The 25099-nt window shown below is 48.6% G+C and overlaps 1 protein-coding gene across 2 annotated transcripts in view; it reads left to right on the forward strand.

Annotated features, from left to right (window-relative positions):
• ADD2 (adducin 2) overlaps positions 1-9032 on the forward strand; it is a 116368-nt gene extending 107336 nt beyond the window's left edge. For both annotated transcript variants that reach the window (XM_043468241.1, XM_043468240.1), the window contains exon 16: positions 2611-9032. In XM_043468241.1, coding sequence (XP_043324176.1) covers positions 2611-2918 — 308 coding nt within the window. In that variant the 3' untranslated portion in view covers positions 2919-9032. The remainder of the gene's footprint in view (positions 1-2610) is intronic.
• The last annotated feature ends 16067 nt before the right edge of the window (positions 9033-25099 follow it).

Here is a 25099-nt window from a genome sequence, read left to right on the forward strand (position 1 = left end):
GTCCTTGATGCTTTTCTTACTGGGGCCCAATAAGTCTTACTAGAGCCCTGTCCTGCTGCCCCTTTTCTTGGTCAGACACACCCTTCAGCATTTTTGGTTTCCTCCAGGTGAGGGAGTGATGACCTTAATTTGGAACCTTACTTCTCCGAGGCCTGTCGCCTCCCAGCCCCACTTTGTATTTTCTGCTGCTCCCTGAGCAGTTCATCATGAGAGAGCTCTGTATACTGCCAGCGTCTCTCAGCTTTGGTCTCAGCATCTCTCAGCATGGTCTCATTTTCTGGATGGAGAAGAAGAACCTGGGTGTGTGCTCCTAAAGCAAGACACAGCAGAGGCTGCAGCTGTGGATGAGGCTGCTGGGGTGGGCATGGGTGAACGGTGCTGTTGGAGTGAGGATACCTATTACCACTAGGGCAGGAAGTGGTACATGGACAGAAATGGGGAGCCCTCTAATCCACAGTTGTGTTCATGGAGCTAGAAAGCAGGTAACAAAGTCATCTGAGAGGGTGAGACTTGAGAAACACGGCCTCGTGGGTCACCTAAGTGAGGGGCCATGAAAGGAACAAAAGCCCAGGAGACTGAGAGTGGGGACAGAGGAGGAGGTTCAGGAGGTAAAGGCCGGCACACAGGCTGTTCTTTGTTTACACGGTTGGCTCAGGCTGTGACAAGTAAGAAAGATGACAATGTGTGGTGTTGGCTTGGTTGGAATAAAACCATTCACATGTTCATTTGTTTGCTGATGCATTCAACCATTCATGGATTCCACAATCACTTTTTGAGTACCTCCTATGAGCTAGTTACATAGGTAATTAAACACAGTCTTGTCTAATTTATTCCAGTTTTGAGGGAGGGGTTAGACATTAAAAAGAAGTGATTGTTTTATAGTTGCTGTGATGGAAATTTGTATAGTAAGGGCCAAAAGGAGTGACACATTCTACCTGGAAGCAGGAATGGGATCAGGAAAGAGTTTAAGGGGAGGGTAAGACTCAAGCTGATTCATTGTGTGGGTGAAGGTTGGGGACATGGAGAAGATAGAGAAGGGTGGTCCAGGCAGAGGAAAACAGGCTGTGATGGCAGAGAGGGGTCCAGGGACAGACGGTTGATGAGGCCAAAAGCAGGTGAGGAGAGGAGAGGAGAGTGGTCAGGGGGAAGGTTGTGTCTGGACTGCTTTCCTGTGTTCAAGAGCATGGCCAGTGCTGACCATGGGAATGCACGGTGGGAGAGCGGGCTGTAAGGACCATAGGTGTCAAGGGATTTAGAGGACTTGGTAGGTGGATGATGGCAGGATGTGGGCCAGACAGAAGGAAGATGGGAGGCATGGCCAAGACCCTCAGTACTAAGAGAGGACAGTCCTCAGGAGTCATTGGAGAAGACTTTGGTTTGCCCAGACAGTTAAACTAGCCCATTCTGCTGCTTTCTAACTGTTCCCAAATTTACCCGCCTCTTCTGTGTAACCAGATATTTCTTCAGTCTTTACCCTGTCAAGAACCCTAGCCCTTTCCCAAGATGTCTGTTTTGTCCCACTCTGTAAGTGACCTGCCCCACCTTCCCTAGCTATCCCTTCTACTTACACACATGCACACTCACATTCACACAATACAGTCATACACATTAACATGTACACATGTGTGTGTTCAACATGCACACTCACACTTGTGTGCAATCACACATGCATACTCACACATGTACACTAACACATGCATACCACGTGCACACTCACATACATGTGCACGCTCACACACTTAGATACACATGCTCACTCATATGTGCATACTCACAAGCACACATGTTCACTTTCACACATATACATGCACACTCACACACACACAAGTGCTCATGTGCACTCACATACAGACACATGTGCAAACATATGCATAATGCACACACACATGCACTCTCACACACACACTTGCACACTCACAGAAGTGCACACTCACACATGTGAATACTAACACCCAGCCACAGTCACAAATGTGCACTCATGCACAGACTCACACAGGTGTGCACTCACACACATGCACGTGCACACTCACACAGATACACATGTTCACTCAAACGTGCATACTCACATGCACACGTGCACATTTCACACATGTACACTCATGCACACACAAGCACTCATGTGCACTCACATACAGACACATGACACATGTGCAAACATGCATAATGCACATGCACACGCGTGCACTCTCACACACACTTGCACACTTACAGAAGCGTACACTCACACACGTGCACACACATGCACATTAACATCCACAGTCACACATGTGCACTCATGTGCACACATACACAGGTGTGCACTCACACACATGACTCTCACACACAGATACACTCACACCTCTCAGTTTCACACAGTATAAAGAGCACATTTGGACATCATGACCCATTTACATCTGTAGACAAGAGCCCAGAGTCCCCAGCCCGCCAAGGGCCTGTTCTCTACTGTCTGGGAGAGAGCCCTGCCACTCCCTCCCCTGACAACGCCAGCCTGCCACTCCCCTGGCTCTAGATTTCCCATATAGAATTGCCTGCAAATGGTTCTGTTAGCCCCAGACAGAAGCTCTTGTCTGAATGAAATCTAATGGGTCATGTGTTTGGATCTCTTTCTAGAAGAGCCTAAACTGACGGAAACGAGCAAAGCCACCACAGAACCGGAAGTGACGCAGCCGGAAGGAGTGGTGGTCAACGGGAGAGAGGACGAGCAGACGGTGGAGGACACCCTCAGCAAAGGCCTCAGCCAGATGACCACCAATGCTGACACGGATGTCGATACCTCCAAGGACAAAACCGAGTCTGTCACCAGCGGCCCCATGTCCCCAGAGGGCTCGCCTTCCAAGTCTCCCTCAAAGAAGAAGAAGAAATTCCGCACCCCATCCTTCCTGAAGAAGAGCAAAAAGAAGGAGAAAGTGGAGTCCTGATCCGCAGTCCCCTGGGGCTCCCATCTGTGTCTCCCCTACCCCTGCCCCGCCTTCTCCCATCTCTGACCCTGGAGGCGTGGGGCCGAGGAGGGATCGAATAGGCCCTGGATCACACTCCGATGGGGAACTTAGAGATTGTCCCCCCCAGCCCCTCATTGTCCCTCTGCCCCACAGAAACCAGGTGACTTTCCCAAGGTCACTCAGCTAGTTCAAGGCAGAGCTCGCACTAGAATTCATGTCTTCTGGCTCGCGGTCCTGTGCTCCTTCCAGACACAACACTGCCTAGTCGTGGGCCACCCTCACAAGGATGCTGCCCCTGATCTGAGCCCAGGGCAAGGGGCCAAAGCCGGCCGCTAGCTCTCACCAACCAGGCCCCATTCAGACAGGCTGAGGCTTCCCAGAGCAAGGTCCTTGTCCTTGTGGGAACCCAGTCTCTTGCTGATGGAGCTATCACTATATTTAGAAATCTCTCTTCTCTTTCCTGTAGGGTAATGGCCCTGCTGCTCACAGTACCCAGACAAATGGACCTCTCCCCTCCTCCAGAAGTTAATCCCTGTTCCCAAGGGCTGATGGCTTAGCTTGTGCTTCCCCAACCACTAACCCTGAGCTTTCTTCATGGAACCTCTGGAATGATGGCCGGAACAGTTGTAAGAGTGGGCAGGCATGAGGGCAGCCAGGTCAACCACAAAGCAGGGGATGGTTTGATCAATATAAGAAGCCAGGGACTTATCACATTTGAATTGTGCATCTCAGGCGCTTGAAAACTAAAACCAAATTTAGCTTAGAAAAAAACTCATCTCATGCTCAGGGCTGAAATTTGGGGAAATTTTGATCTTCTGTTAGCTTTGGGTTGTACAAGGAGGATCAGGACAGTGTGGATATGTGACGCCTTTCCAGCATTCCTGACACTTGAGCAACACTGCTTGTCTGGTTTGCCTCCGGTCCAGCATTAGGGGTCCCCTGACTTTCCCTCAAACCTAGAAACCCTGGCTCATAGCCTGGAACTGGCATCTTACCCTTGGCCCCTTGACCTTGACTCCTCTGGGTTATGGGTCCAGCAGAGGAGAATGAGGTGAGCTCTTCAGGATTAATCCTCTTGGATCAGCTTTCAGAGAAAGGCTTGGGTGTCCCTGGCCTTGTCACTGTCTGTCCATCCATCCTAGGGCCTGTAAGGGCCACAGCTATTTTTGAAATGCCATCACTATCTTTCATACCTTTCAGTGGGACATTGATCTATGAGCATTGTTGGCTCCTAAAAAATAGACAATCCATTCTCTTTTAAGCACAGTGTCTTCAAAGAATATTTTCCCTTTCTGTCCTGAATATTGTCAAAGTATTTTTGAAAGTTCTTAATCATAGTTTTCCGCTTTTGAGCACTTACTGCACACACACACACACACACACACACACTCACACACATACACACACACTATGCAGGCTTCACATACACTATATCCTTTAACTCTTGAGACAGTACTGTGATGTGGGTCAGATTATTCCCATTTTATGGGTATGAAAACTGAGACCCCCAAAAGATAATTGACTTGTTTCAGTGACTTGGCTAGAAAGATCCAGAGCCTGGATTGAATCCAGGTCTGTCAGAATCAGAGCCTTTGCACTTAGCAGCTGTGATGATCAGAAAACTTTAATTCCCAAGAGTGGTTGTTTTAGTCCAGGACTGTTTCGTTTCTGCAACTGGTTCTCCACTGCAGTGCAAAGTAAGTTCCTGGTGACTGTCGGCTGTGGCTGTCCAATGTGGACTTCTGACAAAGGAGAGGCCAGAGCCTTCTGGTTGGGGCCAGGAGTACCATCCATAGTTGGTAAGGATGAGGCGAAGAAATGAAACTGACACATTACTAAAGAAAGCCCAGTACTGAGTGTCCCTAGAGCAGATTCCTAACTGCTGCCCAGACTCCTCTGTTTTACTTCTGAGTCAGATCTTGCGATGGACGACCCAGGTCAGAAACGTCTGTGATGTGGGAAATGCCTTTCAAAGCCAATCCTTTGATGCCTTCTTTTAAAGAAAACTATTTCACATCCATCCATTCATCCTGATATTTGTTAAGGATCCACTCAGCGGCAGGCACTGTGCTGACATTAAAAGAAAATAATCGTTGTGACTAGAATAGTCAGTGGCAGGTGGTGTTAAGAGCAAGGTAGGATGGACACAGCCACTGGTGCAGCTTTCTGTGTTTGAGTGACTGTGGCTCAGAAATAATCTCGACTGACTCTTTGCTTTCAACAAATTCTCTCTATTCTCTTTACAACAGGGAGGCCTCATTTAGATGAACGTGCCTTGCAGGAGTTTATGCCATGGGGCCACCTCATATCCATCCATCTATTCCTTCTTCATGTGTTCAAAAACCATGCATGAGCTTGGGTCATGGGCCAGGCCTGAGGACTGTCCCTGCCCAGAGGAGGTCTCCGAGTCTAGGAGGCATGTTACGGAATAGGCAAGGGTGTGGAGGTGGCATAAGGAGGCATCAATTTACTATCTTCCAGGCCAGAGAAACCTTCCTGCAAGGAGTGATGCTTGAGTTAGGTTTTCAGAACAAAGAGAAATTTTCCAGGAGGACAAGAGGATGAGCAGGACATTGGTGATAGTTGAAGTGCATGTGCAAAGGCCTAGAAGTTTGGAATGCCAGGTGCGTCCATGGAGTGATTCAATGTTGCTGGGACAGACAGTGTGAGGTGGGTGGTGGGCTTCAGTTCATGGGTGAGCAAGGTGGATTGTAAAGAAACTGGTAGAAGGTGTGGGGGAGCTAGACTTCCTCATGTACAGTGTCTGGCGCCGCTGAGGGCTGTGGTCAGAGTAGATCAAGAGCAGGTTGCATTTTAGAAAAATTCCTTTGGTGGCTGAGTGGAGAATGGAGTGGAGGGCGGGGGGGACAGTGCTGGAGGATTGGGAGGGCTCCATGAGGAGGCCTTTCTGAAACAGGTGTGGTGAGCTGCCTTACACTGCCTTTATCTTTATAGCAGATAGTGAGCTTGTAGTGCAGAATTCATTCCCATGAAATTCTCTGGCGAAGGCATCTGATGAGAACTTTACAGTGAGGAGAAGGGATAGTCAAAGAGCTAATGCTCAGTGCAGTTTTGGGTTCTGTTTCGTCTCGGGCTAGAGTTGCTAGGAGAGCCGTCGCGTCCCCCAGTCCTTTTCTCCTCCCCTCGCGAGTGTAGGAAATGCCTGGTGGGGCTCAGAGGCCATGCTCTGAGTGCTACAGAAGCAGGCGTGGGGTCCAAACAAGACCACAGGCTCTTAGGATGAGAAGAAGGGACATGTTCTTTGGCTCTGAATAAAAGTTTGGCTGAATACTTTGACCAGTTGTCTGTCTGGAGAAAATGTACATATGGGGAGCTCAGAATTGTTAGGCCATAGGACAGTTTCCAGTAAAGTATAGCTATACCATGGAAAAGGATGAGAAAGTGTAGACAAGCAAGCTGTGGTCTGGATGCTGAACTGGGGAGCGGAATGGTTTCTGAGCCTGTTTCCTTGGGAAGATGGGCAGGTGTGGGAGTGAGGAGGCGGAGGGAGAGATGCTTATAGAGACACAAGCTTGGCGCCAGTGGCTCTCTGTGCACGGGCTGGTACCCAGCAGTGATGTGTGAGAGCATGCGCAAACTTTCCTGAAACTTTGCAAAAAGCGCTGCCAAGAGACCAGCCCAGATCTGTGCTCCATAGGAGCCCCCAGACCTGACCCAAGTCACTGTCCGACTTTGGCCAGGTTATACAGATAAAAGTAACCTCCCTCTATGCTCCTGTAAAGAAGATGGGGTTCTTCTATAAACAGATGAATTCTTTTTGAAGGACTTGGTGGGAGGGAGCTGGATAAGAAGCCTGGTCCAGTAGGAACCCCACTGGGGAGCATCACTCTTATGCCACTGATTGTCCATGGAGCCCAGCCTCTGCCCCCTGCCCAGTGGTATGTCGGTCATTCCTGAATGGGGCAAGACAGTCATGCATGTGGCTCGGGGCTGTCATCACAGAGGGCTCCTACCATCAACATAGGGAGAAGGGCCATGGGGCCACTTCTCCGGTTGCTGTGGGTTTGAGAGAACCATTCACCCAACAGCACAGTTCACTTCTGAAAGCCTAGAAGATGGAAAAGAAGGGTGGATTTTTCCACGGAGGTAGGCAGAGGGGCCGATGGACACATAGCCCACCCTCAGCCTCTGTGCCATCTTTTGCATGAGGATACATTTTATGCTGTAGCTCCAGGCAGGAGTATGCAGTTTTTGTCTATTGAACAAATGAAAAAAGTTACTACCTTCCCCCAGGATCCTCGTATGGGTCAGTGGCAACCCTCGAGGTGGCTGTACTTTGCAGTTGTCTCTCTGAACGCAGAAGCAGCAGGTCCTTTTATATCTTCTGTACCACATGAGCTCAAGCCTAAGATGATAACATTCAAAGAGTCTGAGAAGGAATGAAGGAGGGGACACATCTGTGCTCTCCACCTCCTCAGAAACGACAGGGATCCTCACAGTTCAAAACCTGAAGGGACTTTCTGTCACCACAGCTCCACATCTGTTCTGAGAGGGGCGCTTTAGAGTGTCAGAGGCCTGAACTGACTCATGTGCTCGTTGGCTGTTTGTCTGTGGGCAGGTCCACGGGTGCCACAATATGAAAAAATGTGCACAGTACACAGGAGGGTGATGAGCTCCAGACGTCCTGTCTAGGCATGGACGTGACCTCATTTTTACCAGAACTGAGTGCACAGGTAGAGGCCTGTCACCCATGCGCACCGATCCCTCTTCAGCCTCCCACAGTATGAGGGTTTCAGGCGGGGTGTCCCTCTCGACCCGAGAAAGCGCCTTGCAGTCTTTTCATACAGACATGCTTCTCCTTTTGGGAATGATGAGGGAGAACCTTCAGTTAGGGTTTTCTTAGAAGTGTAGAAGTTGTGGTTCGTGTTGGTTTGTACTTAGGTGGTATGAAGTTTTGCCAAATTGATATTTGGTGACCTTTGCCTTCAAGATTGCCCCCAGAGTTGAGTCATCACTGTGAGACATTGGGGCCTGAAGACAGAGGAGGAGTGGTCGCCATTACTGACGTGAGGAGGGACTTGGGCGAGGCTGGCCTGGGGAAGCACCAGTGGCTGCCCCCGGGTAGTCAGCCCCCGACATTTCTCACCCACTCTTCCCAAGCAGCAGTGATGGGTAAACCCCCCTCTCTCTTAGTAGTGTGAAGAAAATGAGGCCTTGAGGGGGTTGGTAGGAGAATAGCAAGAAAAGCCCTAATCTCTTTTCCCCAGAATCTTGTATAATTCGGAGACATACAAAGGCCAGATCTTCTCTTTGAAAGTGAACCAGAAGGAGGAAGACAGGTGGACCAAGGACAGGGGCTGCATTAAGTACATCAAAGCCTTCATAAAATGGGAATAGATTTTGGGGACCCCAGCCCCTACATTTCAACTCTACCCCCTGCCTATCAGTCCTGCTTTGTGGGTGATTGATCTCCACAGGCTGCTCCACCTTTAAATTTCTATAAACTATGCTACACCGCTGAGCCCAGCCCTCTCCCGGCGCGGGGAGAAGGGGTGCAGAACTAGTCCTGAGCCCGGCTGGCCTGGCAGGGCACAGGGACCCTGGCGGAGTGCAGTGTTCTCTAAAGCTGTGGATGGTCTCGGTGATACGTCTGTGTCTGACAATCGTCTTCCCCTTGTACATACCTGGTCTGTGTTTAGCTTTTCCTAGTATTGTGAGGTTTCAAATAGGGGTTCCATGTAAATACTCTTTCTGCTACTGAAATGCCAGCCCCCGGATTGTGCATCCTCCCCACAAAGGGTTTTGCCTTTACGCTAACACTTTTTGAGCCACTGGTGTGCAGATTGACTAGTTTCTTGGGCTTTTATTTTGCAATTTTTATATATATACACACACACATATATAATATATATATATTTATGGGTTGGTTTTGTACAGTTTTCTGTTTGAATCTCTGAGCACCAAAGCTGCCCTTGGATTTTCAAGAGAACTTTCCAAAGCCACTTGCTGAGCCCCCGCTGCTTTGGTGTTTGTGGTGCCGGGTGATATCTCTGCCCCTGGATTTCTGTATGTATGTGCTGTTTTCTCACCTGCAGATATTACCCTAGTAAATCTACCATGCTTGGCTTCCCAGTGTGTGACCCCTCTCTGTCGGCTACCCAGTTTTTCCGGCTCTGTGGGGCTCAGAAGCCAGAGGGGTGCTACGTGGGATGCTACGTAGTTCCCCTACGTGAGAACTTTTATCCCAGAGATCTCTTGTGTGGAAAGTTGGATGTATGAATCATTGAGTTCTGACTGGGGAGGGAGGTGATAAAATGCTACAGTCTTCTGAGAAGGGAAAGGCCGTGTGGATTTGTGAATAGCTCTGTGGAGGACAGTCCATTCAGATGGATTGGATGGGAGGGAGTGGCAGAAACAAACCTGTGGGTGGGCCCCACAGGGAAGCAGGGAACAAATTCACAGGCTGGAACAGAAAGAGGTTCCAGAATCAGAGACAGTGAGGGTGGGGGGGGGGGGAGCTAATGTGTCACCTTGAAGAGTGAAAGGGGAACAGATACTAGGGGAAAAAGAAGAGGAGGGAAGAACTGTTTTGCCCCTCCCAGCTCATCTTTACTCAAATAAGGGGCCCGGTGTTTGTTGAAGGTCCACACACATCAGTCAGGTTCTGTTTAAGCAACTTATAGCACCTCATTTAATCCCCATAAAATAAGAGCACCATCCTATTAATATTACCCATTACACAGATGAGGAAACAGCCTCAGAAATTGTTTTGGGCCATGGGTAAATATGTAAAGCTCAAAAGCAAACCAAGTTCTTCTAGGTAACCCAAGTTCTTCCCCACTGCTCACTACCCAGTGTCCTGAGCAAAGAGACCTCCACAGAGACAGACTCAATCACCACTCTTCAGGCCCACTATTTCCACAACGCAGCCTCTTTTTTATCCAGGTGCCCCAAAGTCCCCACGGGCTTCCCCCAGGAGCTGAGGCTCTCCCCTGGCCCAAAGCCATGAGCACCTCCTCCTCCTAAATTTCCATTGTGGTGACTAAAGGCATCCAAACATGGGGGCAGAGTGCCCTCCACTAGTTAGAAACACTGAGGATTTTCTTCAAATATCAACAACCTCAACCTCAGATATGCAGATGATACCACTCTAATGGTAGAAAGCAAAGAGGAACTAATGATGAGGGTGAAAAAGGAGAGTGAAAACGCTGACTTAAAACTCAATGTTCAAAAAATTAAGATGGCATCCCGTTCCATCACTTCATAGCAAATAGATAGGGAAAAAGTGAAAGCGGTGACAGATTTTATTTCCCTGGGCTCCAAAATCACTGCGGATGGTGACTGCAACCATGAAATGAAAACATACTTGCTCCTTGGAAGGAAAGCTATGACAAACCTAGACAGCATGTCAAAAAGCAGAGACATCATTTTGCCAACAAAGATCCATATAGTCAAAGCTATAGTTTTTCCAGTAGTCATGTATGGATGTGAGAGTTGGACCATAAAGAAGGCTGAGGGTCAAAGAATTGATGCTTTCAAATTGTGGTGCTGCAGAAGACTCTTGAGAGTCCCTTGGACTGCAAGGAGATCGAACCAGTCAATCCTAAAGGAAATCAACCCTGAATATTCACTGGAAGGACTGATACAGAAATTCCGAGACTCTGGCCACCTGATGCTAAAAGCCAACTCTCTGGAAAAGGCCTTAAGGCTGGGAAAGATTGAGGGCAAAAGAAGGGGGTGGCAGAGGATGAGACGGTTGGATGGCATCACCAACTCAATCAACATGAATTTCAGTGGCCTCTGGGAGACAGTGGAAGACAGAGGAGCCTGTCATGCTGCAGTCCATGTGATTGGAAAGAGTCAGACATGACTTAGCAACTGAACAACAAGAAACAAAGTGCAAGAAGGAAGATTTAAGGTTAACCAACCATGTGTGAAAGGTGAACCGGCCTGCTGAGGAGAGGGAAGGGACCCACAGTGGAAGCCAGATAACTGATAGCAGTGAGGGATGCCCAGGACACAGGAGGAGGAGATGTGGCCGGGGGCGGGGGACAGGGGACCGGGGACCTGGCCTCAAGGCAGAGAGCCAGGTCCAGGGTTCACACAGCTGGAACCCTATTTGCAAGGTCTCAGTAACAAGGGAAGAAGAGATGCCTCAACCAGGATCCTGACAAGGGTTAGAGTGCTGGGACCCCAGCTAGTGCTGGCCACCCTAATAAATACGAAAAAGGAAGTTTTCAGTCAAGTTATTGCATGGTCCACTGTGCCACACAGATAACTAGACCACGAATCTGACAAAACGTAACCTTTAGATGCAAAAATCTTTCCTTTTCTCTTCCTTTGGACCTTTGGACAGAGAGCCACGCACCTCTGATGGGACTGTCTTTAATCAGCTAAAGATCTCACTCTTCCAGCAATAAACAGGGAGAATAACAGTGTGGTAGTGATTTAGCAGTTCAAATGCAGGAACCAGTCTGAGAAATGGGAAGATGTACTCCTCAGTGAAGCTGAATTACTACAAAAAGCAGGAAGAGGTTAAGAAAATCTTTATTAATATCTACTTATTAGAAAAGACCAGCCAGTCATGAAAAGGGAGCACTTTAAATCAAGAAAAATAAATTTTGATGATGAAAAACAATGCCATATTCTAAAATGAGGCATGGGCAGTCAAAGGTTGAATATCATCAATGAATGAGGAAAGCATAGTGTTTAGACAGGGAAGGATCCCAAGTCCAGCATTAGAAAAAATTAGCCAATCATGTCCAGTTGATTGGGAAATTAGTACAAGTAAATAACTCAAGAATGGAAGGACATGGGATTAAAAAATGGTCGTGAGCAATTAAGTTTATACCTAAGTCTAATATTCCATTGTCAATTTAACAAACTGGAAGCAATTGTTTAAAAAGTAGTTATTGGAATACACACACACACACAAACACACACTTGGAACATCAGAGAAGTACAATATGCTAAATTAATCATTATTGATGAAAGGGATCTAATAGGTTATTTCATTTTTAAGACCGTTATGGAAATACTGGTTCAATTACATATAAGGTTATGAACTTAGAGATGATTTATAAAAATTTAGAAATAGTCTTCATTAAAAGGCCATATAAGCTTCCAAATTATTGAATAGAAAAATAACAATAGAAAATGAATCATTAGGAATCCAGCTAAGATGGAGTAACAATTATCTTTCCTAAAAAAAAAAAAGTGAATCATTAAGAATCCAGCTAAGATGGAGTAACAGAGACAATTATCTTTCCTAAAAAAACCCAAAAAGAAATGAATAAAATATATGAAACAGGAATTTTTAAGACACTTGAAAATCATCATTCACTAAAACAAGAACGCTACCTTGCCTTTCCTCCCGCCCCATAACTGCAGTCTGCTAGGTCTCCTATGCCCACTACCAAATATGTCCACTAGGAGGCGACGTTTCCTTTCTCGGCTTCCCATGAAGAAACAGCTCCAAGCAGCACTGTTCCATGTTTTGCCAGGCAGCCCCAAGCCGTGCTGTCTTGGGCTTTAGTACCCTTCAGTCAACAGCAAAGGAATCAGGGTTGAGCAGTGAGCCTCCTGACTCATCAAAGACCTAAGATATTGATTTCTGAGCAGCCCTTAACACTTATTAATATCTAGTACTCACTGCCTGGTTTCTGGAGTCCACACCTTTTGGGCAGCCTGCACGTTGGCCCAACTCATCAAAACCTGTTCTCCTGGCCAGGAGGCCACCCACAATAGTGAGCAGGATCCCAGCGCCCTGGAATCACACTGCTTGGACTGAATCCTGGCCCTGGGCTCATGAGCTCTGTGCCCTTGGGCAAGTCACTCATCGTCTCTAAGCAACAGCTTCTACATCTGTTAAAATGAAAAAATTTGGGGGGACTAATTTGGGGTGACTTGTGATTTTGACTCATACAGTGAGGGACACCATAAAATTTTCACTACCTCAGACTTCTAAAGGACAGTTTCTACTATTCTTGAAACTAATGCATGGAGACACACTCACAAACACACAGGGAAATACACTCAACCCCACATAACCCTTCACACATAAAGCAACCACAAACACACACTCACACACCTCTGGGATCATGCTAAATAAACTCGATGTCCTCAGTTTCCATTGTTTTATCCGTTCAGAAGATCCTGATTTCAGAGAGTGAAACAGAGCCCCTCCTCTCTAAAAGTGGTCTTTGCCTCCTACAATCTCTGCAGGGCCAACAAGGGGCCTCCCTGACCACTGTAACTGCTCTGGACGTTTGGGGTACAAGGCCAGAGTATACTGGAAGCTCACATTCTATATAGCTAAACAGTTTAAGTTAAATTGATTCTAAATTCCTGCTTTTATAAATATACATTCATAATAGGATGGAAGGCCAAGTTCAAATTTAGAATTCTTAAGACTCACTGGAGTCCCCAGTGGGACACACACAAAAATGACACTGGTGGAGGGGCGTATGACTCTAACCACTAGTCTGAGCCTTTTGCTCCCAATGTGGGGTCCAGTTCATGCCACAAGTGGCATTGTGTGCACATGTAGGGACACCTAGACCTCACGTCCAGGCTCTGTACACATCCTCTGGGCAGACAGCTACCCTCTGGCCGTGCTCCAAGTCCTTGGGAAGATGAGCTCTGGGAAGAAGCTGCACGGACACCAAAAGTGGGTCAGCAGCTGTTGGGGCAGGAAATTCGGAGTCCTGGATTTCCAGAGCACGGGGTAGCACTAATGGGCGTGTCCCTTTGGTCCTGCTGACTCCACCCCATGGAGGGCGTGGCCAGGGAAAGTGTCAATGTGGGACACAGGGCAGCGGCCCGCTTGTTGGGTTTTTTTTTTTTTGTTGTTGGGGGTTTGAGGGCAGAAATCCTAAGGAGGGAAGAGTAAGCAGCGCTACCCTCTGAGAAGTTCCTGAGAAGGCTCAACAGGTTCCATTAATTAACAAAAGCTCGCCACGGGCTTGATGGGAAGTGTTCTGCTATAACAGGGAAGGCAGACACTTGCCAAGGTCTTCTCTAAGGCGGCTGCTGGATTTGCCAGGTTTTATAGGGACCAAGGCACATTTGCTTTCCCTGGGGTCTAAACACCGCCTGGGTTTCTGTGGGTGATACTGAAATGCAGTAAGACACCAAAGCCTCTCAGCGTTGAAATCTTAATGGTGAGCATTTCGTTTCTCTCCCTTTCATTCGTGGCTACTGAAGCACGATAAATACAGGCAGGAAACCGCGCTGGCCTGGGGGTTGGTTCACTGCCCGTCTGGCGCTCCCCCTCGTGTGGTCAGAACACAGCCTTTATCAGATCATCCAGGGGTGATCCGGCCCAGGACTATAGCTTATTTTCCACAGGTGGCATTTTCAGATGGCTCCTTCCTGGTGACACTTAGGAAAGCACCTTTATCTTATCCTTTCGCCATCTCCCCAGCCCCCAGGCTCCTTCTGGGAGGAGACCAGAGGCCTCTAATCCCAGCCTCCGCACGAGAAGGCTTGTTTGCACCACTACTGACAGCAGCATTTGCTCCCTGGCCTCTAGCTCTGGGCTGTCACTCGCTGAATTGTCTATAAATGTCACCCAAGAGTCATAACTAAACTTGGGGTACAGATGTGACCACGTCTTTTATTTTCTTCCCATTGATTGTTCTGTCTACATAGAGTCATGCGGGCAGACAGGCCAGCACTGCCCCCTTGAGGCCATCCCCAGCCGCCTCTATCTAGAGTTTCTAGCGTCCAGGTGGGGTTGGGTCTGAAATCGGGTACTCACACCAGAGGAAGACCACTGGGGAGACATGAACCCACTTCTGCCGCTGTGACTTCTGCTGAAGCTTGACATGGCTGTGAAAACGGGTCCCTTGTGCTGCGTCAGCTGACATCACCTGCAGTGACACTCCCACACTGGCCCAATTCCCCCCATCCCACACAGGGGCTTTCTGCTTGTTCCCCAAGGCACCACCCCAGGCTGGGGAGACAGGTCCTGTGGGGCATCCAGCCTCGGCCCCAACCAGTCCCTGGGATACCAGCCACACCCTCCTGAAGGGCCTGCTTTTTGGCCAGCAAACCTAGGTCAAAGACACCTTAATCCACCACCCAAGGGTACTTTCCTCACTTCGAGAGGCCGGGAGAACTGGTCTGTGTTGGCTTCTTTGCTCTCCCAGTGCCCTGAGTCTTGATGCCAACAGCCCCTGGCTCTCCCCCCCGTTCTGCACACCATGGGCCACACCTGCTGGTCACTGTGTGTGAGCTGTATTCTCTTCCCAGGGCAAGAGGTGCACCCTGCCGTCCATTTATACAGTTGTAAGGCCCACTGGCAAGGGAGTTTCCCTTAAATAACAAAAGTCAGCCCCACTGGGACTTGCCTCCTGCACTTCTAGACACAGAAGAAGGTGGCGAAGCCGTCCCATGCTCCTCCTTGTCCCAGCTGGGCTGTTAGGTGGTAACAGACTGGAGTGGGAGAGAGTGACTGTGGTCGCTGAAAGGTGACCTGTACAGGGGTCTTGGTGAGAGACGACAGCGCACCAGGGTGGAGAGGAGGGGTGGCCAAGGGCTGGGCAGGAGCCTGATGGGCAGTGGCTGTGTTGGTGGGAGACAGCCATAGTGCTCAGTACTCTCTTTAGCAGCCAGTGACCAGAACCTAACTGAAACTAGCTTAAGCCAAAAGGGGGTTCACTAGGTGGATACATAGGTGCTCAACAAACCAAGGACAGCAGTGCAGAAAGTGAGGAAGGAGCCTGGGGGACGGGAATGAACTCATAGCCCCAGGCCACTCAACTTTGGGCTTTCTGCTTGTTCCCCAAAGCTCTATTTCCACTGGACTCACCATTTTCTTTGTTGAAGACAGGTTTTCTCTAGGACCCTCTATCTCATACCCCTGAGTCTTTCACAAGCCAAGAAGTCAGGAATTTTCTCCATTAGTTCCATTTATAAAACCTTGGAGGAAGTCTCCAATGGTCCTGGCTGAGAACCAAGCCCATTCTTGGGGTCACTTACCAGAGCTGGGGGGTGAGTGGGACAGACCCAGCAGGGTTGTGAACCCATCCAGAGATAGGGAGCCCTGGAGGAGGATCGGCCTAGAGAATGTCAGGAGCTTAGCTTGGAGGTGCTGACATCCAAGCAGAGCAGTCAGGGGGATGAATCTAGAGCTCCATGGAGAGGTCGGATTGGAGCTGGCACCAGTAACCGATGACCCAGCTTAGGGAACAGATGAGGCCAAGGAAATGGATGAAGAAAACAAGAAGAGAACCTTGGATGGGATTTCAAGGAAACCCCAGGCCATGGTAGAGGAGATGGTCTGGTAAAGGAAGCTGAGGAAAATACAGCCTGAGAGGTCTGGGGAACAAAAGGGTGTGGCCTGTGGAGACCAGGGGAGGAGGGGCCAAGAAAGAGGGCGTCTCAGCAGTGGCAGAGCTGAACGAGTTGAGACTGGAGACTGCCCAATGAGCTCAACGACCTGGAGGTGATTGGCCACCTCTGGAGGGATTTAATGGGGCAGAAGCCAGGATGGGATGGGAGGAGGACGAATGTTCAAGAGAAGGAAATGAAGATGGGGAGAATGGACAACACTGGGAAGAACTTTGTGAAAATGAAGCAAAAAGGACAGTGGCAGCTGGAGCAGTGTGAGGGTTAAAGGGTGTTGGTGTTTTTACTTAATTTTATTAATTATCATTATATATGTGCGAAGTCACTTCAGTCATATCTGACTCTGCAACACTAAAGACTGAGGTTCTCTGTCCATGGGATTCTCCAGGCAAGAATTCTGGAGTGGGTTGCCATGCCTTCCCCCAAGGGATATATAATAATATATTTTATTAAAGATTATGTATAATATATAAAATAACATAGTAAGCCATTTATTAAATAATACATAATAGTATATATACTAACATGTTCTTTTTACTTATTAGTATATAGTATACAATACATATTATTAATATGTGTGTATATACATAATGGGCTTCCCAGGTGGGGCTAGTGGTAGAGAACCTGCCTACCAACGCAGGAGACATAAGAGAAGCAGGTTCGATCCCTTGGTCGGGAAGATCCCCTGGAGAAGGGAATGGCTATCCACTCTAGTATTCTTGCTTGGAGAATCCCACGGACAGAGGAGCCTGGCAAGCCACAGTCCATGGGGTCTCAGAGAGTTGGACATGACTGAAGTGACTTAGTCATGCATGCATGTACATAATATATAATACACATACCTACATAATGTATAATATATAATGTATACCACATATAACACATAACACATATAAGGATTATAATTAACATATTTTATAACAAGATCATGTAACACTAATTACGCAATTCTTTTTCTTGGCTATGTGGCATGAGTAGGATCTTCGTGTCCCAGCCAGGAGCCAAACCCACACCCCCCGCATTGAGGGTGCAGAGTCTTAACCACCGAACCGCTAAGGAAGTCCCCATGCAATATTATTAATCATACGTCTTAGTCCATGACACAGCCTCATCTTAGACGCATGTCAGAGATATTTATTTATTTGTTGAGCGCCCCTGGTGGCTCACACGGTGAAGAATGCCTGCAATGCGGGAGACCTGGGTGTGATCCCTGGGTTGGGAAGATCCCTCTGGAGCAGGGCATGCAACCCTCTCCAGTGTTCTTGCCTAGAATGAATATTATAAGAAACACCTAACATAAGAACAGGACTATTGACAATAACTTACTATGTACAACTTCCCTCCATTGCCCCTGGCTTCCGCCATTGGAGGTACCAGCAACCCGAACCCCAGTCTATCATTCTCTTGTGGTATTTTCACACAGGGAACACTTAAGGACAGTTAAAACAAATGAACTACGGATATATGCAACAATATAGACAAATCATACACTGTTTATTAAATGAAAAAATTAAGCCCCAGAGGTAGCCTATAGTATGCTATCCTTTCAATTAAGTATATACATATAATATATAAAGTTAATTCATCAAGTTAAGAGCAACTGCAGCTAGAGACCAGGTCAAGGAGGGATGAATGAAAGGCGAGGTGGGTGAGCAGGGTTGCTGCAGAAGGTGAGTGAGTTCCTATCTGGTAACTTGCTGTTCCCTCTGAATCAGGAGGCAAGGCCATCTGCTGGGAGTCAGGGAAGAGAGAAAATGAACATGAGAGATGGGGAGAGAACAAAGAATGCTGACACTGCTGAGTGATAAGTGGGAGAATGTGCTCACTGGAGGAACCCTGGAGGATTGCCTGGCAGGGGCAGCATGATGGACATTAATTTGTAGTCTTTGAAATCTGTGCTGAGAGCACTGTTGCTGCCAACTCTCAGCTGCTGCTTGCAGGCCCAGAACAAGCAGAGTTGGGTGAAGCATGATGAAAGTTTGCCTGGTAGGGTACTGAAAAGATGGAGGGTCAAGGGAGTTTGGTTTGTTATGAACACAGTGCTGACGTGAGGGACTGTGGACAGAGTTGGAACTCGGGGAAGTGGAGGTGAGAGGAGTGTGGACAGGGAAGAAAGCAGAGGGGTCGGACTGAGGGCCCTGGTGATGGTGAACGAGGGCCAACGGAGGCCCATGGACGAGCAGCTGGACGGCTAGAGGTGGGCACGTGAAGGACAGGCTGGACCCGGGGTGGTGACAAGCCTGGGCATGAGCCTGGGGGGAGGGACCGACTCAGGCTGATGGATGAGGAGACCCTAAAATGACAGATCTGGAGGAACAGCTAACACTGATGTCCTGACAGCAGGAGGTGAGGCAGTGCATAGCCAGTGGGGGGCGGGATGTGCCCCTGACTGATGGGGACACAGAGGCCCAGAGTTGACGCCAGCAGAGGGGACAGGATAGCAGGAACCAGTAAGAGAGGACTTCAGCTTTCCAGGCATTCACAAGGCAGGAAGGGCAATTGTCTGCAGGTAGAAATCGGGCCCAAGGAGGCCAACCCAGGCTCCTGGCCTTGAGGAACATCAGGGGAGAGCGGGCAAAGCATCAACTCCAGAGAGGGCTGCCCAGGAAGCAGGGACCTTGGGGGAGGTGAGGGGGCACTCACAGAAGAGCGGGGAGGGAATGAGCTTGCTGGGTGTGGAAAGGAAGAGAGGCCTAGGGTAAAGGAGCCAAGAGGCACAGTGACGGGACTGGACTGGCTGGATGGTGACACCTGCTGAGATGGCTGGATGGTGTCCTAAGGGTTTAAGTAGGGGGCTACTGGCCTCATGAGAAGGGCTTCACTCTCAGCAGCCTGGCCAGAGGTCTTTAGCTCCTAAGGGCTCTATGGTCACCATTGTTCAAGAAGGACTCTGCCTCCCAATGGTCTCCCATCAGACTTTCCTCTCCCAGCCCCCAGCTGCCAATGAGGGAGACCAGGCCTCGCGGCTCTTTCCCCATGGAGGAACACAAGCTTCTTGGGGGAATAGGCCCATCTGCCTCTTCTCTGTAGCTCAGGGCCTAGCAAAGTGCCTGGCCCATGTGTGGGCCATGCAGGTGCTCAGATATTTATTCAACTAACCCAGAGCGGTAGAATATCACAGCGGGAGGAAGTGATCACTGAGATCACATAGTTTACTGCCGCTCCCTATCATTTTACAGATGAAGAAATGGAGGCACAGAGGTGACCCAGCTTGCCCAGATTCATGTTGCTACTAAATGCTGGGCTGTATTGGGCATGTCAAGTGATGAGATGCAGGTAAGGGCCCCAGAGGGGGGTTCTGGTCCAGAATGCTTGGATTCAAGTCCCAGCTCTACCATGTACCAGCTGTGTGCTTCCTTCATGCCTCACCTGTAAACTGAGGAGCATAATAGTGCTGCCTCTTTGGGCTGTTGTAAACACTGATCAAGTCGGTCTGTTGAAAGCTCCTAGAACACAGCTGGACATGTCATAGTGCGTGTGTGTTCACTGCTGTAGGTGTATCACCATGTGAACCCTTCAATGAAGAAAAAAGTTCAGCAAAAAAGTTTTTTAAGGAAAAGATTGTAAAATCTCACGATAAATGTTTGATTTTATCTATTTAAGTTTGCATTTGATCCTTATAACCATCACACAATTATTTTTGAGGAAATCTTGCTTCATATCTGAAATTCTAACTACATAGAATATTCAACGGGCAGCAGTTTCTCTTGCAGGAAAGTTAAAAATGACGTGTGCCTCACCGTCCCCCCAGGTTTGGGCAAGAAACGGCCTTCCTGGGCTCGCTGCACCTCCTCGAGGCCTCCAGGGGGCGCCCTCCCCCACACGAATCCACTCCCGGGTGAAGCGAGGCTCACATGCTTGCTTCAGATTCTTCAAGAACGGCCCAGGCCTCATGGCCCCCAGAGCGCAGCCAGCTCCACCAGCTGGGCTCCGGGACACCAAACTGGGTCCCAACTATCCTGCGTTCCTATGCCTGCCTCCTACCCTTCACCTTATCCTTCTTCGCCACGCAGCAGGGGTCTCCCCATCCTCCACCTCTGTCTGGTAACTGCTGCATCCAGCATGGCGTCCGGGAACCCTGGCGGAGGTGGGGAGAGTCAAACAACCCGCGCTTGAAGGGGCTGCCTTTCTCACTGCAGTGGGTGTGACGGGCCCGGGAGAGTTTTCTCCTGGCTGGTTACCTACAGCCACTGCGGCTGTGGAATCCTGATGTGCACCACCATTAATTACAAGATCAATCATCTTTTCAGTAGCAAAAGCAGAAAAGACACGGCTCAGCCTGCCCTCAGTTTTCTTCTTCCCTCCTTCAGATGTTTCTCATGCCCTGGGCACTGGTAGAAAGCAACACACAGAATATTATTTTTCAGTTATCTCTGAGGAGTGCTTTCTCAGAACTGATTAAGGGTAGAGTGGTTTGGCTTTCCTAGACTGAAGGATTCAGAAGCATGTGGGGGTTTTGAAAGGAACAAAATAACATTTTAATCTAGGACATTCTATGCTGTTTCTCCCACACAATCAAGCCACTGGAGATCTGACTAAATCTTGCACAAGGACCAGCAGCGGATAAGTTGGGGCAGAGGGAGAAGAGCCCATAAGCCTGGGGTGGAAGGAAGACGATGGCTCGGCAGGAACCTGCTCAGAAACTCTCTCTTACTCCTGTGTAACGTGGAACTTTCCCAAGAATCCACATACCAAGCCTCGCTAGATTTTCTTATCAACCTATCAGCCTTGGTTTTCTGGTCAGAAGACTTGCATTCACATACCAGCATCTCTACTTCAGTCAGTCAGTTCAGTCGCTCAGTCACGTCCGACTCTTCATGACCCCATGGACTGCAGCACGCCAGGCTTCCCTGTCCATCACCAACTCCCAGAGTTTACTCAAACTCACATCCATGGATTCGGTGATGCCATCCAGCCATCTCATCCTCTGTCGTCCCCTTCTCCTCCTGCCTTCAGTCTTTCCCAGCATCAGGGTCTTTCCCAACGAGTCAGTTCTTCTCATCAGGTAGCCAAAGTATTGGAGTTTCAGTTTCAGCACCAGTCCTTCCAATGAGTATTCAGGACTGATTTCCTTTAAGATGGACTGGTTGGGTCTCCTTGCTGTCCAAGGGACTCTCAAGAGCCTTCTCCAACATCACAGTTCAAAAGCATTAATTCTTCAGTGCTCAACTTTCTTTATAGTCCAACTCTCACATCCATGCATGCCTATTGGAAAAACCGTAGCTTTGTAGGTAGCATCTCTTATCAGCATTCATTCGCTCCAGGCCTTAGTTTTCTCATCTACAAGATGGGCCCCCTTTTGTACCTGCCCCCTGAGGTATCATGCTAGCTTCCTGAGATAAAACAGATGTAGCCCTTAATATCTGACACCAGCAAGTACTTCACAAAGTCTGCAATTTCTTTTTTTTTTCTTTATTTATTTTTTCCATTTATTTTTATTAGTTGGAGGCTAATTACTTTACAATATTGTACTGGTTTTTGTCATACATTGACATGAATCAGCCATGGATTTACATGTATTCCCCATCCCAATCACCCCTCCCACCTCCCTCTCCACCCGATCCCTCTGGGTCTTCCCAGTGCACCAGGCCCGAGCACTTGTCTCATGCATCCAACCTGGGCTGGTGATCTGTTACACCCTTGATAATATACATGTTTCAGTGCTGTTCTCTCGAAACATCCCACCCTCGTCTTCTCCCACAGAGTCCCAAAGTCTGTTCTGTACATCTGTGTCTCTTTTCCTGTTTTGCATATAGGGTTATCGTTACCATCTTTCTAAATTCCATATATATGTGTTAGTATACTGTATTGGTCTTTATCTTCCTGGCTTACTTCACTGTGTATAATGGGCTCCAGTTTCATCCATCTCATTAGAACTGATTCAAATGAATTCTTTCAAAGTCTACAATTTCATTATTATTTTTTCTCCCATTTTTAACATAAGAAAACCAAGACTCCGGTTAGGTCATTTGCCCAAGAACCACTGTACAGGCAAGGGCTGAAGCTGGCACCCTATCGCCTGGCTCTGGTCCAGTGCTCTTTCCCAGAGAGCTGAGATGTCCTGCCATGGTGACAGCCACACGGGTCCTCCTCCGTGCGAAGGGAGGAAGGCGTAATTAATGCTTTCAGGAGATTCCAGATGCCTAGATGAAAAGAAGCACAGGCATGTCATTACCCAGTGTTTCTGTCTTATCGCGTGCTGTCTTTGAAGTTTGTTGTGGAGGAAGAACCTGATGTTTTCCCTGGGTATGGTCGTTATGGCTAGTCCCCTGAGGCCCTGGACTCACCATCATGCTTGCCAGCCCCTGGGCCCCCGCTCCAGATCTCCTGCAGTTGGCAGTTGTGGCTCCTAGCATGAAAGCCTACTGTCCACATCAGCTCTGGGCAGAGTTAGTGGTTCAGAGTTAGTGGCTGACGGAAGTCCTCCTCCCCACCCCCGGATGGCCTTCTTCACATAAAAGGCTTTGTCCTCCCGTGGATTCTCACTGTTTCACTCTCCAACAGTGTGAAGCCTCCCGGGGGACGGTGGCGGGGAGTGGGGGTGATGTCACTCAACACAAAGGCCGTGTAACTCCTGACGACTAAGGGGAGAAGGGGAGGGAGGAGGGGGAAGTGGAGGCCTCAAGACAAACGTCCTCCCTCACAACTAGGGGGAAGGCTGAATCATGAAAGACATGAATCAGATTTATTCTCATGGCTTTAAAAATAAACACCACAGGGCCGGCGTGACCTGACAGCCTGTTCTTGTCCTCAGAGCCTGCAGTCCCAATTTAAAAAAGAGAAGACAGCATGTCCCAGCCCCGAAGACTGTGTCATCCTGAAAGGGTAAAACCATCGTGGTTGCTCCTCCACGGCGAGAAGGAAACCGGTGAACCTGCGCTCCCGTTTCTGTGTCACTGAGGACCCGGTTGGGTCACCCTGGTGACTGGAGGGGATGGGAATTGCGTGCAGGCAGCCCCACGGTGCAGGACGAGGTCCAGCCTTCTGGGGGTGTTGTTGCCACCTGCTTTCTCTAACCTCTCAGCCGAAGCTCATACCCTGGATCCAGGGGATGCAGAGGCGTGGGGAGCAGAAGGAATGTCCATCCTCTTGGATGCAGATGAGGGTTTCTATCCCCTGAAGGCCCACCTTCACCTCTAAACTTTGAGTGGAGGGTGGAAATTCAGGAAATGTGATGGGGGGAATCCCAAGAAGGACATGTTCTTAAATATCTCCTCTACAGTCTTTCACTGAATTTGAAGTCCTGTGTCTGTTTTCACTGATGCCATTTATTTATCTGTCAAAAGAATCTTTGATTCTTAAGAGCCTCTTTTATAATGCAAACTCACCTGTAAGTGGTGATATTAAAATATTCCTGTCAGCGAGCTGGATGAGCTGACGTTATGGGGCAGGGGGCTGGCTGGAGTCAGGCTGTCCAGCCCTGAGAGAGGGGCAGCCTTATGACCTAGTGATAAATCTGCTAGGCCGGGGATAGTATATCTGCTTTCTGTGCTGTTATGTATTGAACATACCCTGCAGTTGCTGCTGCTGCTAAGTCGCTTCAGTCGTGTCCGACTCTGTGCGACCCCATAGACGGCAGCCCACCAGGCTCCGCCGTCCCTGGGATTCTCCAGGCAAGAACACTGGAGTGGGTTGCCATTTCCTTCTCTAGTGCGTGAAAGGGAAAAGCGAAAGTGAAGTCGCTCAGTCGTGTCCGACTCCTAGCGACCCCATGGACTGCAGCCTACCAGGCTCCTCCGTCCATGGGATTTTCCAGGCAAGAGTACTGGAGTGGGGTGCCATTGCCTTCTACCCTGCAGAGGTGTGTTCAAATTGTAACCCTGGCTACTTTGGAATATTTGGAAATAGGTTCATTGCAGATGAAGCTATACTCCATATTGGAGTTGGGTGGTCCTTTGATCGAATAGGATTGGCGTCCTTTTAAAAAGAAGATGTGAAGATAGAAGGGGAGAATGCCATATGAGGACATGAAGACCCCCAGACACAGAGAGAAGATAGCCATGTGAAGGCAGAGGCAGGGATTGGAGTTAGGCTGTCACAGAGATTGGAGTCAAGCTGAGAAACTGCTGGGGCTACCAGCAGAAGCTGGAAGGGGTAAGGAAGGATTCTCCCTAAAGCCTTCAGAGGGAATGTGGTCATGACCACACTTTCATTATTGTACTTCTAGCCTCTAGAAATATGAGAGAATAAATGCACAGTGTTTAATGTCACCTGGTTCTTGGAACATAGTTACAATAGCCCTAAGAAACTAATACACACACCTGCTTCAGAATCTGACTCACCAAGTGACAAATGTTGGCTCCTCTCAGAGATTCTGCAAAATCAGGTGGTTGGACTAGATAAACTAGGATCCCTCCAGTTCAACAGTGTTTAGGGGTTGTTCTGAGGCTAGGAAGACAGTTCATTCGTTCAGCTAATTATCTTTGAGTATATTCTGTGCCAAGCATGGGGTAATGAGCAGGTCATTGCTCTCAGGAAGGTATGTCCTTGTCTCTCAAAGGAAGGATGAGACTATTAGAGAGGACTGGGCCTGGGCTAAAGCCAGGAGCCGGGACCCCTTGAAGTCTCCAGAGCAGGTCCCCAGGAGCTGGGAGGCCACAGTTAGACTTCTGAACAGGAAACACAAAGGGAGAGGGAAATGAAAGATTTCCTGAGAGGTCAAAAAGGAAATAAACTTCATTACTTCCAAGTCGATTTTTAAAAATTATGCAAACAAGTTCATCAGCCCCTGAACGGCTATTCATCTTTGACCTTCTGACTACCTGTTTTATCTACTGGATATTTAGTTTGACTGTATAGTTTGATTGGCTTTGGTATGTGTATTTTTTATGAAGTATTCACATGGT

Source organism: Cervus canadensis, chromosome 5, assembly GCF_019320065.1.
Source record: "Cervus canadensis isolate Bull #8, Minnesota chromosome 5, ASM1932006v1, whole genome shotgun sequence".
In the NCBI taxonomy this organism is placed as follows: domain Eukaryota; kingdom Metazoa; phylum Chordata; class Mammalia; order Artiodactyla; family Cervidae; genus Cervus; species Cervus canadensis.